The sequence below is a fragment of the Lissotriton helveticus genome, chromosome 7 (assembly GCF_964261635.1).
Source record: "Lissotriton helveticus chromosome 7, aLisHel1.1, whole genome shotgun sequence".
Taxonomy (NCBI): Eukaryota; Metazoa; Chordata; class Amphibia; order Caudata; family Salamandridae; genus Lissotriton; species Lissotriton helveticus.
The window spans coordinates 1,725,465,328-1,725,484,244 of record NC_136068.1 but is presented as its reverse complement, the minus strand read 5'-3'; the positions used below and the strand labels follow the sequence as shown (position 1 = coordinate 1,725,484,244).

At 43.4% G+C, this 18,917-nt stretch overlaps 1 protein-coding gene across 1 annotated transcript in view; it reads left to right on the top strand.

Annotated features, from left to right (window-relative positions):
• Positions 1–16,485, top strand: part of TMEM147 (transmembrane protein 147) — a 57,359-nt gene extending 40,874 nt beyond the window's left edge. The window contains exons 4-8 of the mRNA XM_078655432.1: positions 5,395–5,460; positions 13,816–13,952; positions 14,208–14,292; positions 15,343–15,464; positions 15,966–16,485. Of these exons, the coding sequence (XP_078511558.1) occupies positions 5,395–5,460; positions 13,816–13,952; positions 14,208–14,292; positions 15,343–15,464; positions 15,966–16,086 (531 nt within the window). The 3' untranslated portion in view covers positions 16,087–16,485. The remainder of the gene's footprint in view (positions 1–5,394; positions 5,461–13,815; positions 13,953–14,207; positions 14,293–15,342; positions 15,465–15,965) is intronic.
• The last annotated feature ends 2,432 nt before the right edge of the window (positions 16,486–18,917 follow it).

Here is an 18,917-nt window from a genome sequence, read left to right as displayed (position 1 = left end):
ATTTAACATTGGTATCTTTAAGGGTTCTAGAAATCTATTCATGAGTGGTATTGTATCTTATGGAGTGGAATCCTATAGAGCTTCATAATAAGATGTGAAGACCTCTGTGTTCAAATTGCCCTATGTCGCTTGTACAGCAACCTGTGCCTTTTGTTGGAGCTGGACTATGTCATTCTTAATTCTTTTTTACACGCTCTTAGTGGCAGTGGTTTAGTTTCACTGCGTCTTCTTCCATGTATGAAAATGCCTGATTTTTCTGCTTTAAGACCGCATCTAAGAAGTAGCGTGGGTCTGGTAGTTATGTGTTAGGGATATAATGGTCTGTTCTAGTATGTGTAGTTTCTGTGCTTGTTTTATATATGGCCTAAATACACATTGTCTTTCCTCTCCAGATTGCTTTGCCTGCCGACCACAGGTTCTCCTTTTATATTGTGTGTGTGCGTACAAGATATGTTTGTCCTCTGGCAACATAAATCTGGAAGACGAGGTGTGCAAATGTTTTTTGGGAAGGCTTGGTATGTCTCAGTAAGAGGACTTGTTTAATATTAGAATGGTCTGTTATTTCTACCGAGAGGAACTCCTTGTGCACCAGCTGTTAAAGAAAAGAACTCTGTAGGAAGTAGTAGTCAATAGGTGATTGTGTTCTGTGCATTGATAAAGGAATGTATAGTATTTATCTTTGGGATGCGTAAGATGACACACGTCGAGGAGACTATGGTCTTCCACATTGTCTTATCGCATGGCCCTGTGGGACAGATAATCCCTGACCTGTTCAGAATAGGGTGTAATTCCAAGCATACCCACCCTCACATCACCCATTTATGGTTGTTATTCTTCTGAAACAGTTACAAGTCTACTCGCTAGGAATCTTCTTATTCTGATTAGTGGCATAGAACACGGAACCTTATACTAGTGTTTGTCCTGCTGTATGAGATTTATAAAACAATATAACTGACCTATGCATCAGTCAAGGTGCAGCGTATGTTGTAGAGCAGAGCTTTCCAAACTCTGTGTCGGGACACAGTACTGTGTCGCCTGCCATGTGTGGGTGTGTCGCGTGATGATGCATAGCTGCCAAGGTTTCAGATTGCTATCAGGGTTTCCTCTATAATAAGCGCGCACTACAAGGATTCCACTGCATTCAGTAAATACTTAAGTGAAGCCTCTGAAATGCGGCTGATGGTGATGCTGCTGCGCTTCCAAATGCATTTCTAAAGACATGTTTTTTGTCTTTAGAAATGCTAAGGGGGCTGAACTCGGCTGCATTTAAGATTCAAGTTTTTTTTGCACTGTAATTCAGGAAAACCTTGTAAGCGGGGTACAGGACGACTTAGGGGATTGGGGGCAAGGCTGGGGGGAGGGAGACTGGGTGGGGGCGACAGGAGGGTGTGGGAGGGTTCTTGGGGGGAGCAGAGCCGGTAGGCTCTGGGCACACCATAAGGATGAAACACTACTAGAACAAAATAATGGGCTCACTAAATAAACTTAAGGTTGTGTCATTAAACATCTGTGGCCTGAATGATCTATCAAAGCGAAAGAGAACCGCACAAACACTACGTTTAATGGGGGCAGATGTAATATGCCTCCAAGAAACGCACATTTAACGGCGCCCAGAGTTCTTTGTTAAACTCCCTTGGGTTTAAAATCATTGGGGCAACGTCTCAAGGGGCTAGGATGAAAGGAGTCGGGATACCGGCTAGGAAAACCCTGCCGCTAGTGGTTAACCAAGTCAAAGTTGACGTATTAGGGAGATGGGTCATTGCCAGATGCACTTTATTTTCGAAATCTGTATTTACGATTTGTTCAATTTACGCAAGTAACCTAGATGACCCAGGGGCTATCCAACAGGTAAATGAGGAACTAGCTCATTGGCCACTTCCGTTAATATTATGTGGTGATTTGAACCTAAATCTACCTAGCACTTGAGACTTAACCGGGGTATGGGTCTACCAGGGCAGGAAACCTAAAGTGTATTGTGCATTGGTCGACCTTATGAGCAATCATGGTCTGAAGAATGTTTTTTGTTTCGCCCGCCTTGATTCATGACTGCTCCATCGATGTCGTCCCTAGATTTTTTTCTGACCATAACCCTCTACTTTTAACTTTAGACGGCTCGGGCAATCAAGAACCTCCCTCGCAGTGGACCTACGAAAAAGCTTTGTTGTATAATAATGATTATCGTGAGCATATGGTTAGATGGAAAAAGGAATTTTTTTAGTATAAACAACGGGTCAGCATCCACTATGGTAGTGTGGGATACTCTTAAAGCGGGTATAAGGGGCGAGACACTACGCTTTTCCATTAGGAAGAATAAACAAGAGAAGCTGCAAATTAGCCTGGCACAGGGGCGGATGATGGAAGCGGAGAAAAAACTAATATGTTTGAATCAGCAAGCAATGAATTTGTAAACTGTCAGGAAAACATTTTTTCTTTAAAAAAAAAAGTTTAAATGCTAATGGGGGATGTTTAAATACCTACTGGGCTGTCATTAAACAGCAGGAGACAATTCCCATTCTCTGCAGCCCGAGTCCCGTTTGCCAATTCCACAGGCCTCTGGCTCCTCCACCTTTTGTTTTCTCCTTCCCTGTCTGGCTGTGGCGTCACACGTGCTTGTCTGAGGCCTTACCAGTCGGTATGCTGGTTGGTCTCATTTCAGCAGCCTTTGCTATTTTTGCTGGCCATTCACCTCTGCAGTACTTGTTAAACTTTTTTGTACTAGACTTTTGGTTCTCAATTATAAAATGCAAATACAATATTTGGAAACAAAAAAAGAGTAAGAGGCACAGCTAGAAGTCTGTGCTGATCTTGGAGGCTGGTGCTTTTTACCTGAAATGTTAGCTGTAGAAAAAAAGAAGACTAAAAGGGTAACCTGATTTAGTCCTTACTAGACTCTACCTCACCTGTAACATCTGTACTTTGAGAATCAACCACCCCCTTAGGTGGTTCGGGCTCGCTCACTACACTGCTTTACAGTGTCGCGAAATGATGCATGTCTAGAAAGTGCGTCACCAACATGAGAAGTTTGGAAAGCTGTGTTGCAAGGGTGTCTTTCAAATCCAGATGATCGCTCTGCACTTTCTGTGTAAGGGTTTGTTTGATCTTGGTTATCTTAATATATTTGAATGCAGCTAACATCCAATGAGAGGATACATAAGAGTATTTAGCAACCAAGACTGGAGGCCATGGTTTTATATGTTCCATTTTTGTATTGAGGTGTGCATGTGACATGCCGCTATTAAAAGATAAGTGAAGAAGGCACTTTTGGACTCGTTACTTCCAATATATTGTGTGAAGTTTGCAGTGTGAAACAAAGTGGGATCGTCTAATGTAAATATTTTCTAGTATGTGATGTGGTGGCCAGTTCACATACATTTGACAATACTGTAGCAGAGTACAATTACTAACGTTATTTGCTGATTTTTACTCCCTTTTCATCCGAACAGGGGGAATTCGAGCTAATGCCTGATATTTCAATATCAAGGAACGGTTGAGGTGATAACATGTCATAGTGCTATGAGGGATCTTCGACCAAGCCTAATTTACTATTGCATTGGCACTTATAAATGAGTATTTAGGATACTGTATTCTAAAGGAGGGTGGCGTTTGATTGGCAATTCTCATGCAGTCTATGGAAATCGTGGAATCACCTTTGTGTAAGACATACTCATGGGTATAGTGACCCGTGTTCAATAATGTTGATATCGGAATTATGTTCTAGATAGGGGCAGGAAACTTGCTGTCCCATCAGCAGTGGATGTGTACAAGGGGACCAAGAATCAGGATGGTTCCGTCATGACAGTGTCTCTCATTCTAGAGGCTTTACACCGGGGACAACCATCCAGATTCCTGGTACCCCTAGAACACATTCACTGCTGACAGGACATTGGCTTTTCTGACCATCTAGAATATATTTCTTGTGAGTATATCTTTTCTCATACTAAAGTTATTCACTCAAGTTGCACCTTGCATCCTGTTCTGTGCAGCTTTGCTGTGACTATATTGCCAGGCTACAAATGGTGCCCCCAGCCATTCTTAGGTCTTGATGAAACCCCAGGATTAGATGTCGGGTCAAAATGTGGTTGGCATTTTCTACAAACAAGCTTGTTGCCATTCTATGAGGCGACTGTGAAATGTATTAAGAATTTTTGAGCTGTTCGTAAGCCAACACAAAGTTGTCTATTAACGTGCAATTGGTTAATAACTTTTGGATGCGTTTCTCTCACTGGGGTGTCTTTACAATTTAGTTTATTTACATTCATGCTACAAATAGACTATACCTTAAGATTATTACTATGGTTTTTCACATTCATTGCTTTCAATGATTTCACTGTCTAATAACTATTGTACAGTAAATGAGATCCCTGTGAATCACTGTTCTTTATGTAACCAAATGCCCAGGTTCACACAGACCTATGGGTTGCACTTGTTCTTTGTGGCTGTTGTAAAAACCTGTCATCTTCTTGCTAAGGTGTATACTTTAGCACTTTGAAGTGTCAATCCGTTAAGAATCCACCACTTTGCGTATTACAAAACATCTAAAAATAAATGAATAAATAAGTTGATGTCCTATAGAAATACCAAAAATGTTCTTTAGCAAAGCAACTTTGGAATGTTTTTCTGGAGAGGACTTGAGAATCCCAGAAATCAATTGTATCGTTTTTACTAAAAATCGAGATGCTCGGTGGTGTGATGTTTACTTAAACCAGTGTAATTTTCTGTCCCATGCAATGCAATTAACAATCCTAGTAAGAACAGGACTGGAAAGGTGTAACTAGATTACTACTATAAATAATGCTCAAGATTCCATCGCCCATGTGATGGAAACATTCCAATCTACGGAACTGCTAAAGAACTGTATTTTATTTGTATTTATAGTTGTGATGCTCAAGTGAGTTTATTTTTTATTTATTTATTTGTAAAGTTTTATATAGCGCGAACATGATCCCAAAGGATATCAGAGCGCGTTACACTTTGGAGGGTTAGGACGGTAATAGTAGCAGTACAATTGTCATAGGTGGTACAAACCTGGACAAATCACACATGCATATCAAACAGGAGGTTACAATCGAAAGGGACAGTAAAGGTAAGACAATAAAAATGGAACATAGTGAACTGGGTGGGGAGCAATTGAACAATGAAGCAGAATAGCACCAAACGCAGTAATTAGGGTGTATGCCTGCATTTATAATATATTGTACGACTTCCTGCTGAATAGACAGTATGTATTTTGTGTATAGAAGTTCATCTCCTACTTTCACCCCTTTCGTCACCAGCAGGGTCCATGCCAGTTGGTTTATCCACATAGGCATTTTTTTATAGAAATGCTGTGCTGTTTAGCTGTGCTATTTGCTGTTTTAATATTATTGTTAATTGTATTTTTCCTTCTTGTTGCAGATGTTATTTCTGGCAACATTTTTCCCGACTTGGGAAGGAGGTGTTGGAGCTTATGATTTCATCGGGGTGAGTTTTGATATGCTGAAAAATCAACTCCTGGTCTGTTATTAGGTGGGGCTTGAGTGTGCCGCTTTCTCTATGGCATATTATCAGATTATTTAAACATACATAGAATAGCAGGGGCGTGGACTTCCTGTAGCCCTACACCTAAGACTTATTATTTGGGGTCAAGGGCAGCAAGTTTTCATGTTTATTTTACCCTTGGGACAAGTAGACCCAATCCCCTGCAGTGCAAACCCTTTGGCTGCCAGTTCACAGTACCGCATTAAGGAGCTGTGACAGACCGTTGTCTGCGGTTAACGTATTATGTGCATCCATAGGTCCATGCTGTTCGAACTTGTATTTATGATTCATTAATGTAAAGCCTTTATTATGGTGACCACTCTAAGGAAAAACTCTAAGCTATATATACGCGTTCGCAAAGTTTGACAATATAAGGCTCCCATAATACGTGCAGAGGTTTGAAATCCTGATTGATGAGTCTGCTTTCAAAATAAATGTACACAAAATATATGCAACTAAAAGAAAACAAGTTTTACTGACATGAAAAGTCTTTGCTACCTTTTCTTTGAAGCATCATTTAGTTAAACCTTGCTTAATAAATGTTAATATTTACAAAAATAATAATTCTAGAAAAACCAATGTAAAAATAGTTTTGGCAAGATTATGGGAAACATGAAAATAACCCAGGATAAGCATTGCCAATGCGCCCTCCATTGGTGGTAGTCAACCTTTTGGTTTGGTCAATCCGGGCCTTGTTTGGTATGGTTTTGGTAAAAATGTATTGTTGTGGGAGTTGCAGGGCCCTCAACAACATAGCAAAAATATTGGTCAAAAGCAAAAATATGTATTGGTCTTAAAGCACATAGTCGTTCCTGGCACTGAAAGAAACTACTTTATGTGCTGATATGCTCCATGAAGAACAGTAGAATGCCATCTCAGTGAAGTCAGCCAAATATGTGATAGACAGAATTTTATTAAGAAACAAAAGGTCTTCGTTAATGCCAGACCTAGTTTGGAGATAAGTTCTTAAAGACATAAAAGTGTACCCATGGTATATGTCCTTGCATTAGGTCAGATTTATGACTTTTATGAATTAAGAACATGAACAAAAGTGGGCCTTGAAACCGTACTCCTGGAGACCTAGACAATGCTTGTGAATTGCATTTTAGCATGAACTAATATACGTGTGTGGTTATTTATTTATATGAAGCTTATAAAGTGCCTGGTTACACTAGCTAGTGTGTCCCCGCGCTGAGAGAACAAACTGAGTGACAGACTGGAGAGCAGAGTTCTGGGAGGCCCCTGGCGCGTAAGTTAGCTAGTGGGAAACAAGCTGGTTTTAAGCTCTTTGCGGAAAACCGCTTCAGATGTTTCAAGTCGTAATCTCTGTGGGAGTTTGTTCCAGTGGGTAGCAGCCATGACTCTGAAGGATCTCCCCCCCCCATTCTAGCTCTGGTGAACTTTGGGACCTGGACTCGCCCAGTTCCACTAGATCTCAGTTGGCGCGTCGGGAGGTAAGGTTCAAGCATATTGTGAAGGTACGTAGGGCCCTTCCTCTGTAGGATCCGGTGTCCTACACAGAGTGCTTTAAAAACCACCCGTTCCTTGATTGGCAGCCAGTGCAAGGTTGTAAGTGCTTTCTTAGCTCACGCTCTCTTAGGGAGCATCAGAATCAGGTGGGCCGCCGCGTTTTGAACGCGCTGCAACCTCTGTAAGCACTTGGCGCTGGCTCCCAAGTACAAGAAATTTCCATAATCCAGTCTAGATGTGATTACGGCATGGATTAGAGTCTGTCTAGCCGACTGTGGTAGGAGATTCAGGGTTTTTCTGAGGATCCTCAGCATTCCAAAGCAAGTGCCTGCCACTTGTTTGGTCTGGTGCTCGAACGAGATTTTATTGTCCAGCCAGATACCAAGGTTTTTTACTGGATTGCTGGGAATGGGTAGATTACCCAGCATGGAAGGCCACCATGCCGAGGTCCATACTGAGGGGGCCCTGCCCACGATCAGCACCTCCGGTTTATTTCCGTTCAATTTAAGGCAGTTCTCGGCCATCCACGTGGCGAGTTCCTGCATACACGCATTAAAATTGGTGGCACACTGCTCCTTAGGTTGTGTCAGTGTCACCACCAATTGAGTGTCATCCGCATAAGATACTACTTCTACCCCAAATCTGTCAGTGATATCTGCAACCTGAGCTACATACAGATTGAAGAGAGTCGGGCTGAGACTGGATCCCTGCGGTACTCCCTGTTTTAGATCAATTTTGTTCGATCGTAAGGGACCCTGTGCCACTTGGAAGCTACGATCTGCAAGAAATGATTCCAGCCACTCCCATGCTTTGCCCACCACTCCTCCCCTCTTTAGACACCGTAGCAGGGTGTGGTGAGCCACGGTGTCGAACGCGGCACTCAGGTCAAGCAGGATCAGTGCCACTGTTTGCCCCTCATCCGCGTGTTTCCTCAAGCTTTCAGTTGACAAGAGGAGTGCTGACTCAGTGGAGTGGAGGGCACGAAAACCCGGAGTGTAGCAGGCCATTTGCCTCAATATGCGCTGAAAGTTGTTTATTGACTGCCTTTTCCGCAATCTTTGCAAAGTATGGGAGAAGCGAAATGGGGCGTAGGTTGTCAAGTTGTTCCATACTGATATTCGGTTTTTTCCTCAACGGCAGAACCACCGCCTCTTTCCATGATTTAGGCACCTGCCCTAACTCAAAAGAGAGTTCTAATAGTTGTGTGATATGTGGCTCAAGAATTTCCACACATCCGTGGAGTGCTTTAGGGGGTGCAGGGTCTTCAGGGGAGCCTGACCTAATACTTCTGGCAATCTGACATAGGGTCTCCCGCGGGGGCACCACAAAAGCAGTTAGATGGTTCCTGTCTGGGTTTACGGGGGCTAAGTCTTTTCTGCTGTCTACCCTGGCCGTGTCCGGAAAGGTGGAGTAGGTTTTATCCACCTTATTGGCAAAGTACTCTGCTATCTGATTGCAGGACTCTACTGAACCCCTCAGCATAGGGGTACCTGTACTGGACAGGTCTGATAGCTCTTTGTAGACCATAAACAATTCCTTCATAGAATTGTCAGCTCCCTCAATCCTGCTGCAGTTGTAGATTCTACGGACCTTCCTGATTAGGGCATGGTATTCCCTCAGGCTAGCTTTATAAATGTTTCTCTCTAATTCGGAGTAGCTTCTTCTCCACAGCCTCTCCAGCTGTTTACAATCTCTCTTTTTTTTCCCGAAGTTCCGCGTTAAACCAGGGTGCAGATTTGGACTTTCTCAGAGGGGCCCTTCAGTAATGCGCCTCTCTAATGCCTCGCAGGCTGCATCCACTCCCAGCCCTCTAGGTGGGCCGTCCCTACCAAAGGCCTTGTTGAATGCCTCTACTGAGAACTTAGCCCATTTTCTACATCTTATTTTCGTGTCCATCTCATCCCGTGCTGTGAGCTCAGGTACTACTGCTCTGAACGTGACCAAATAGTGGTCCGACCAGGTCACGGGAGTGGCAGGGGTTACGAAAAGCATGTTCCAGTTAGCAAAAATGGGATCTAAAAGGTGGCCTTGGCAGTGGGTGGGTAGCTCGGATTTTAGCATTAGTTGCATTCCAGCTAGCTCTTGTCGAAGTTCCTGTGCTTCCCCACTTAAGGGGTCATCGAAATGTAGGTTCAAGTCTCCCAAGAGAAGGAGTCTCTCGTACCTAAGGGCTGGCTGCATTAAGTTCTCAATCAAATGAGCAGCGAACCGCGCCCCTGGCCCTGGGGGTCTATACACCAAAAGTCCCTTGAGAATATGGTTATGGGACGCCGAAATGGAGAAGGAACCAGTCTCACTGTCCACAATTTCTGCGTTCTCCAAGGTGCAGGTCAACTCATGTTTGTGGATTATAGCAATCCCACCCCCTCTCCCCTCCTGCCTGTCCATTCTGTTAATACCATACCCCGGCGGGAGAGCGACTATGATGTCGGGAGCCGAGGTGTTGGAAAGCCAAGTTTCGGAAAGGAAGAGGGCGTCTACCTGTCCATCCAGAAGGAGGTCACCGATTTCCAACCTATGCTTAGGTAACGAACGGCAGTTGATAAGGGCGAGATTAAGTGTCTGTTCCTTACATCTGACCTCCCGCTGGCGGCTGATAATAAAAGAACAGAACATACATTTCTTGTCAAAGTTCCCCAGCCTCATACTGTGCTTGCATTTCTCCCCAATGGGGGGCGAAGGGCCATTAGCTGCTGGGCGTTATAGTGCTCTCTCAGAGGTGGACTGACAGGGGGCCTGGCACCTAGCCCCGGTCGGCCACGGACGGGCACAGACGGGCTTGCCTTTGGCGCGCCCGCTGCGCGCTTCCGCTGCGCGGCCTCCATTTGATGTCCCTGGCGCCACAACAACTAGCCCGCTGACTACTCGGGTCCCCGAATATGGCGGCCGTCCTCCGTGTGTCCCAAACGCCACCCTGACAGAACCCAAATCGTCTGGCCAGTGATGGTGCTCAGTGCACGATAAAAAAACAAAAAGGCAGGTGAGCAGTTTTAAAATTGTACAAAAAGGCAGGTGAGCAGTTTTAAAAAATATGCGCTGTTGCACACAAACATACACACACACGGGCTCCCGGCTTCCGCCTCAGGAGTCAATCAGCAATCGACTTTCAATCGTTGCAGGGCGTCTTTTATGTCCCTGGCGCCACAACAACTAGCCCGCTGACTACTCGGGTCCCCCAATATGGCGGCCGTCCTCCTTGTGTCCCAAACGCCACCCTGACAAAACCCAAATCGTCTGGCCAGTGATGGTGCTCAGTGCACGATTAAAAAAACAAAAAGGCAGGTGAGCAGTTTTAAAATTGTACAAAAAGGCAGGTGAGCAGTTTTAAAAAATATGCGCTGTTGCACACAAACATACACACACACGGGCTCCCGGCTTCCGCCTCAGGAGTCAATCAGCAATCGACTTTCAATCGTTGCAGGGCGTCTTTTATGTCCCTGGCGCCACAACAACTAGCCCGCTGACTACTCGGGTCCCCCAATATGGCGGCCGTCCTCCTTGTGTCCCAAACGCCACCCTGACAAAACCCAAATCGTCTGGCCAGTGATGGTGCTCAGTGCACGATTAAAAAAACAAAAAGGCAGGTGAGCAGTTTTAAAATTATGCAAAAAGGCCGGCGAGCAGTTTTAAAAATATGCGCTGTTGCACACAAACCTACACACACACGGGGCTCCCGGCTTCCGCCTCAGGAGTCAATCAGCAATCCTCAGTTACTCATTTAAAAATCCGCTGAGCGCTTATAAGCTCACTTTCCCTACAACCTCTTGTAAAAATCTGCTTGCGAATTCACTTTCCCTGTTATCCTTTTTTCCCCATCCTGGATACAGCTATACTTCTGCCCTTGTCAGAATGAAATTTCCCAACCTTTCTCAGTGTGGGAAAAGATCGGAGAAAAGCTGGTAAAATCCCTTAAAAATGGAAGTCAGTGGAGTTGAATGGACTCAAAAGGAAGATCAAACCCTGGAGCTACCACTTTCGCTACTTGAGGAAAGGAGGCAAGATAGGGTAGCTGCTAGTATCCAAACCCCGCTATATGAGCCCTGAATCAGAGAAGCTATTATCACAACTCTAATATAAAGAGAATAGAACAGCAATGTGTCACCTTATTGCTAAGCACCAAACCAAGAAATAGATTTATGAACTCTCCTATCCCATGGACAAGTAGATATTTTATAAAAATCCACATCCCTGGAGTGGGAAGTGGCTGCAGTGGAGCATTTACCATTTCAATTTATGCTGCTGACTGTTTGCTGTATCATTATCATTCTCCCCCATAGAATGATTGCTTTGAAATGCATAAGGATTATTTTACATCTGAAAAATATACTTAACGATCTTACTTTTGTCACACTTACGTCTTTATCTCCTTTATACATCTATACAGAAAACAAAACTTTTGTTAATATTTTTTTAAAACATTAGCAAAGCCAATAGACAGGTTTTAATATGCTGAACAGTATTTGTGAACGTCTTTGTTTGCATGTGTTTTGCACATTAAATCCAGACATATTTGCTTTGTCAGTGCTTATTGTTCTCAGGTTCCTATCTCTGTGACACTGACTTATCCCCCCACCTAACCAACCCCTGTTTAGGTGTTTTAAGAGTCCATATGTCCTTTGCTAGGCATTCATTCCTCCTAGCTCTCAAACTGAATGCAAGAGAGCACCTTAGTTACAACTGTTTCTCCATTAAATCATTTTCTTATTAAGTCTCCAGTTTAGTCAAAGAGATGCACTCTTGCCGAGTTTAGCATATGTCAGCTGAAGGCCCCAGGTTATAAGCCTTGCGGGGCTGAATCATCCTTCAGCTTAGATAAATTGAGTGGTATTATATTGATTAATAGTAATTGCATGTTTTAAAGGGTTACTAAACTTAAAAAAATACTGTAGTAAGTGTAATATAAAATCAATTTATTAATTTTATCAATTTATATAAAATCAATTGTTACTCCATTCAGCTGTTGAAGACTGAAGCATAGTCGCAACCATAACGTGTGTTTGTGTGTATGCACGAGGATATTCATTTAAAGACTGCCATCAGAGGTTAAATATTTGTGCCCAGCTTTTGTATATATAAATAAGGACATTTTGGAGCCATTGCAGTGGTAGGCATTAGGTGAGCACGTTCTATTCCAGCTTGTCAGTTGTGATCACTTTTAACTTTTTTGGGTTAGTTAGGGCCCAATGTTTGGTCAGATGTTTCGACCGATCAAAGCATTCTTGCGTATATTTATTTAGGTTGAAACTTGTATAGAGGTTAAGCAAGACCTACTGTCTTTACCAAATTTTTGCTCAATCCCATTTTCCAATGAGGAATTGTCGACCGTGTATGAGCCACTGTAACCTGGCACAGTGCTAGTGTTTCCTCCTACCTAGATATGTGTGTTACAGTACCCGCTCTGGGGGGAGCCCTTCTAATGTCACACAGCACTTTGGGTCCTGGGTATGCACCAGGTGTCTGTCTGGGTTGTGAGCCTCAGTGTTCTAGCACAGCACTTGGGCAGGTACCAGTGAGGCAGTGCTAAGTGGGTGGTGAGCTGCTTAGTCCTGGTGCAATACTTGTGCTCTCATGTGTACTTTTGCTATTCAAAATCCATCATTTTAATCTTAAATTGGGCCACTACACTTCATTGGGGTCAGCGTTGTGGCATACTAGTAGTGCAGATAATCAACAGGGTATATACTGGTGATGGAATTCTTGTCTGCTAGCCCTTACCACACTCCACAGCATCATCGACCATCTCATTACAGAGCACTCCAGTGGTGTCTGGTGCAAAGGCGTGATAGACAAGGCCTAGGTGCGGATGTGCCGTTGGAGCAATGATTAACTCCTCTACCTTGCTGGAGACTGCTTGGGATTTGCCTGACTTCGAGGCAGTATATGTATGAAGAACAAGGAGAACCCAGTAGTCCGACTAGGGGTAATATATATGGTAGGAGGAAACAATGGTCAAAAGGAGTCCTATGTGGTCCTCGGGTAGCACAAGGCTACTAGATAATGAGTGTAGTGTTAATCAGAAGGAACACTTTTACAGGAAGTCCAAACAGGATTAGGTAAGCAATGTATGCTGGGAGACAAGGTTTTATGGAATGACATCACATTTATTGACAGCATAAATGGAGTACCATTCATTTAATTTCGGAAAAATGTCTAAATCTCACACAGAAGTGAAGATGTGTGAAGTGAAAAAGGTGCTTGAGTGACATTTAACATTTACATCGCATTGACAACATTTATACACAACTCCAAATTAAACAGATGCAATGGAGGAGTTTTGGTTGTGAGGTCGACGGCGTTTCGATCTTGTTAAATAAATATCATCATCAGGACGAGAGTGTGAGCGAGGAGAATCTCTGTAGAGGAACCAGCAAGCAGTGGATTTAATGACTAGGGCTCCACTTAGGGGTTAGTAAAAATTTCGAGGCAAGGCGGTTCAAGGGCAATTTGAAAAGGCCGTTGCAGACGGGCGGGAGAAGTTGGCAGAGGGGGTAATCCTCAGATGACAGCCACGGGGTAGGGCAGAATTGAAAAAGTCACGATGCCGGAATATTTCCTTAAGGAGCCGGCAGAAGGGACAATTTTGGAACCTGGAATTAATCCGGGTTGGGAGGGTCAATCCGCCGAGTTGGTGTATTGCTGGGGAATTAGTCGAGGCAGGGCATGGACTATCTCACTGAATGAGGTAGTGGTCTCCTTAAACAGTGACTTGAACCAGTTTGCGATGGTGGGACATATTTGATTAAAACATAAACTAAAACTGACGTAGATGCAGAAGGAGCAAATGTTTTCCTTGTCGTAATATGCATTTAATGGTGTCTTTCACTCCAGGAGTTTATGAAGGCGACTGTGGACCTGGCCGACCTGTTGGGCCTCCATCTTGTGATGTCAAAGAATGCTGGGAAGGGTGAATATAAAATCATGGTGGCAGCCATGGGATGGGCCACTGCTGAGCTGATCATGTCCAGGTGAGACACAGTGAAGCCTGAGGATCTATGCTTGGACTGTGCGTACCTCTCTGGTTAATACTTGATATCCAATTACAGATGCACTGTTGCAGCACCTCTGTCTCAACTATTTCTATTAGATAAATAGTATGTGTGTAATTTCCTGTGTTTTTTTTTTTGTTCCTCCATTTATTACCATCTACCCACGTTCCTGTTTTGCGCAGGTTAGCTGTGAATCTACCTAATTTCTCATCCCTCTTCTATTTTGTATTGCAGATGCCTCCCTCTCTGGGTTGGAGCACGTGGAATTGAATTTGATTGGAAATATATACAAATGAGCATTGATTCAAACATCAGCTTGGTATGACGAAGAATAATTACTACCACATTATTGATTTCATTCCGTGCCTGCAGCTGTAGTGTGAGGATTCGGCAATAATCCCGAAGTATTCCTTAAATATAGTCGAAGTTTATTGTGGGACAGTTTCTTTTAAACACTAATAATTACCACAGACGTGATCCATAAATATTAAATGGATGAAATGCATAAAACCCAAACTAGCCCATGTCAGAAGATCATCGATCATTGCATGCCATTGATAGCACTTCCACCAAGCTGAGCCCTGATAGTGTTGTCTTGGTAATTTATTTATTTTATTTTATTTATTTGTTGAGCTTTTAAAGCGCGACAGCTACCCAAATAGGGTTTCCCGGCGCTAACAAGATAGAAAGCTGTTGAGCAGGTAATAATGCTCTGAAGAGAAGCAGGATCCAAATTATTGATTGAACAGCCAGGTCTTTATGGCTCTGCGAAACTGAACATAGCTTGTTTCTGTATGTAAGTTAAAGGGGAGTGAATTCCATAACTTTGGTCCTAGAAACGAAAAGGACCTGCCCCCCATCCTAGCTCGCCGGACTTTAGGCTCGCTGAAAAGGCCCTGAGATGAGGATCTCAAGCAGCGGGCAGGAGAGTAAATGTGAACCAGAGATTGTAAATATCTCGGGCAGTGCTGCATTTAATTCTGTGCATGAAACACAGAGTCTTAGTAATCTTGCAGTTTGAGCTTTTTTTCTAGTATAGTGCTGCCCATACTATTGGAATCCAGCAGTAAGGGCTTTCCTCATCCCAGCCGTATTTTAGACCCTGCAGAATGATCTGTCTCTGTCAATAGCCTGCTGGATCTACAGAGCAGTGTGTGTCCATCAGCCAGTGCCATGTCAGTTCTCTTACTCGCAGCAGACACCCTCTCACATTCCCTCCCCCAGAAACACGTTTAGTATAGTACTCCCTCAGGGTTCTCTGGGTCGTCTTTGTCTTCCTCCAGTGTTTAGGTGGGCACTTGTGCTGAGTAGGATTTGTCTGTGAACAGTATTTTGCCTCCTTTTTAAACATATGATTCGCTGTTTCCAGGTTCATTACATCGCAATGGCCGCTCTCGTCTGGATGTTCACGAGATACGACTTGCCCAAGCATTACCGACTGCCGGTGACCTTCCTGCTAGGAGTGAGCGTCTATAAAGCATTCCTGATGGAGTGAGTGCTTGTTTCCCTCTTTGGTGATAGAACTGTTCCTAACATATTGCTGTTCTGAGAGTTTGGTTCATGACCCCTGCAAGTTTCCCACTTCCTCTTTTTATGTGGGGTGATGAGGAGGTGAGGGAATGAGGAGGTAACCTCTTGTGAGAGCGTCTAGTTTATGAGCGAACCTGAAGTCGTGGTGGAGTCGTTATTGCTCAACAATAAATTTGCTCTCCTTCACAGGTGTGTTGGCGATATATTTGTCCATTCTAGAGTACCGTGTGCATTATCTGCGCTTCTCATTCAGTATTCAGCGTTCTCCTTATTAAGCTACTTTGTCTCTGTGATAGAACATTTATTGCCCATAATATCTTTGAATATTTTCCATCTGCTCTGGTCATTAACTGCCTTAAGAGTCGTGGTGAGCAGTAGTTGGAGATACTACTGTGTAATCTTGTTTTATTACTTGACTGTCCACTTTCTCACAGCACTAATTTGTCCACCTCTTCCCCACAGGTCTTTTGTTCACGTATTCCTCCTGGGAAGCTGGACCGCTCTGCTGGTGAAGGCCATGATTACAGCATTTCTTTCCCTGAGCTCACTCACTCTCTTTGTAACACTTGTGCACAACAACTAACTTGCTGCTTCAGCATTTTAAATGAACAAGAATTCGCCACCCTGAGATGTAGAAGCCAGCGTAAGAAAAGGATTCCTGGTCAAATTAAGAGTCTACTTGTGGTGCGGACCTTGGAATCTCCTGGAACTGGATCAGAAACCTTGGATCTTGGAACTCCTAACTTGAAAGGACACCTCATGAGTCCAGCTGCAGCCACTCAAGCTTCCAACACCCATTGTGATAAGTGGGTACCCTCGAGATGTAGCACCAATGAGTTCCAGTATTCTTGAATAAAGGTGACTAGTGTTTTCACTATTCAGAGTACTCTCTCTGAACTGATGGTAATGGAGTTTTCGAACATGTTTTGTACAATTTTCCAACTAGGAAAGAATAAATGTCGTATTTTCTTTCTGCATTGCAGAGGAGCAGTTCTTCTTTCTTTTTCTTTGAAAAGCAAACGCCCACTGGTGACTAGTGAGTTCTAAGAGCTATGCCATTTTTTCATATTTGTATCAAAAAGAGAGGGGGGGACCAAGGAGCTTATAAAGGTCCAGTGTCCGTGCTCCGAAAATCAATATTTAAACAACAAGGAGGACAAAGTTCCTATGCCAGGGTGCAAAAAGTCACCCATGCATCGTGGTGCAAAAAGTCACCCATACTTAAAAAATTGGAAGAAAAAGAAAGGAAAAAGAGAAAGGGGGATTCCTAGGTATAAAAGACCCAAAATTATGAGAGGGAAAGACATTGTGTTTCCTCTGTTGCCCTCACACACCCCGAAGAGTGTTATGCTTCATCATCGGGCGTTTGCTCCTCGTAGGGCCGGCGCTGCAATTCCCTACGGGTCCCCCGAAGGGTCACTTTATCGGAGATCTTTTAGAGGAATGCCGGATGATGCATGCGGGTGTGCGGGTAATGAGTCAAGAGGAGGGTAAAGAAAAATCGTGCCAGTGTGATAGATTGAAATTAAAACAAGGGTATACATGCAGCGATATGTTTAAAAGTATACCCTTGGCAGTCAATACTGCAAAAAATTATTGACCCAAGAGGCCTATTATGCCTAGGTGTCAATTGTCAAGGTCAACATGTTTCGCGCTTCCATTGCCCATAAGTCGTTAGCGCTTCGTCAGGACCATAAAGAATATGTAAAGTGCACGTGATTTAGTGAGTATAAAAATTACCCTCTTATCTCAATCAGGGTGGAGTAGAACCTGTGTACCCTTATCATGGTCACAGCTAATAGGTGGAGGCCACTCCTGAATGAAGCCTAGGAAATTGAAAAAGAACAAAACAAAGTAATAAGACAGCATCGATGACAACTTGATGCCGCAAAATGTACCACATCAATTACACTTAAGCAATAAAGTAGAAAGGCACATATTCCCACTTCTCATTACTTATCTTATTTACGACCTGACTGATAACACATTGACTATTGTGTAGAGACAGTGGAGTCTAAAATATCATACTACAACCAGAACCCACAAGGATGGGAGCAAGACGGTTAGTGTTGCGGGTGAAGGGGGTGTCTAATCTTCTCGTAATCAAGATATTTTGGGTTCTATTTCACTTGACTTCAGCGTTTTTAATCAATAGGGCAAAACAGTAGAGAGGTAAAGGAGGTGTTGGCAGGTTTAGTGGTGCAGAGTGCAGCCTAGAGACACCATCTTAAAATAAATCTAGTTTAGTGTCCGCACATAGACCAGTTCCTAACGTAGTCTCAGTATTAGAAATCTAATGAGCAGACAAGCAAGGACTTGGCTGTGTAAGGTCATGGCTAGGGAGAGTACAGGCGGTAATATTTATGCATTTGTTTAGCTGGTGTGCAAGCTGAAAGCGCCTTCAAAAGGAGCAGTGAGAAAACATGCACTGTAACCGGTAGCAGGCAGATTAAGAGTGGGCAGTTTGGAGGATGGCTCTCCAATGGACTTCAAAAGTTGGGAGTGAGCGGGAATGTTTTGACAACACAATGCTTTAAGGCTCTTGTTTAAGAAAACTGATTTGCATAATCTTGCACATTTCTGCCACGGTTTAACATTTGGTAACAGAGGTAAGCATGTTATCATAAGGGTGTAGTCTTGACCACTCTCGCATGCTGGGGCTATAACAAATCGTGGATAAGAGTGATGAGTGCCTGTTCAAAGCACATGGCTGGAACCTGACTCTGATTTGAGTGGTTGGTGTAACCATAGGGTCTACTATCAGTACAGAATCAGAAATAGACAACACGTGAGAAAAGCTACATACAATTGTATCTTTATTTGTTATAGCTTACTTGAGTAAATCATAAAGCAACATTAATACTTGACACTATTTGTATTCAATGCAAAATCAGCTGCTGGAGCCGGTTTTGGGAACGTGGTGGTTTTACAATGCGCACTGTGTGGTTTCTTCTTTTGTTGACACCTTCATCCAAGTGACTCCCATTAGACAACTTCACTCAACATTGATGAAGCATTTCTGTTCCCAACAGTATAACGCACAACGATGCATGATGTCCCTTGAGTAGATGTGAGTGGTATTGAAGGAAGAATCAACCATATGTCTGGACATGCCCTACAGTTTCACAGTTTTTGAGGATTCAAGTATCGCTGATGTGCAGAGGAAGTAGTGGGCAGGTGTACTTCTGACCCCACGTGTTTGAGAGGATCGGATGGACAGAAAGGGTAGAAGACTAACATTTCTGCTCCACAGTGTTACGAGTTGTTGATGGACAGCTATATTCTAGCTCAAGATGCAGGTGTCCAGACAGCTGTCTAGAAGCTCTAACCACAGGCGTTAACCACATCCCTTTCACATGAGGAGGTGATCACTAAGATAATGAGCTACAATCCAAAACCTGCACTAACCTATAT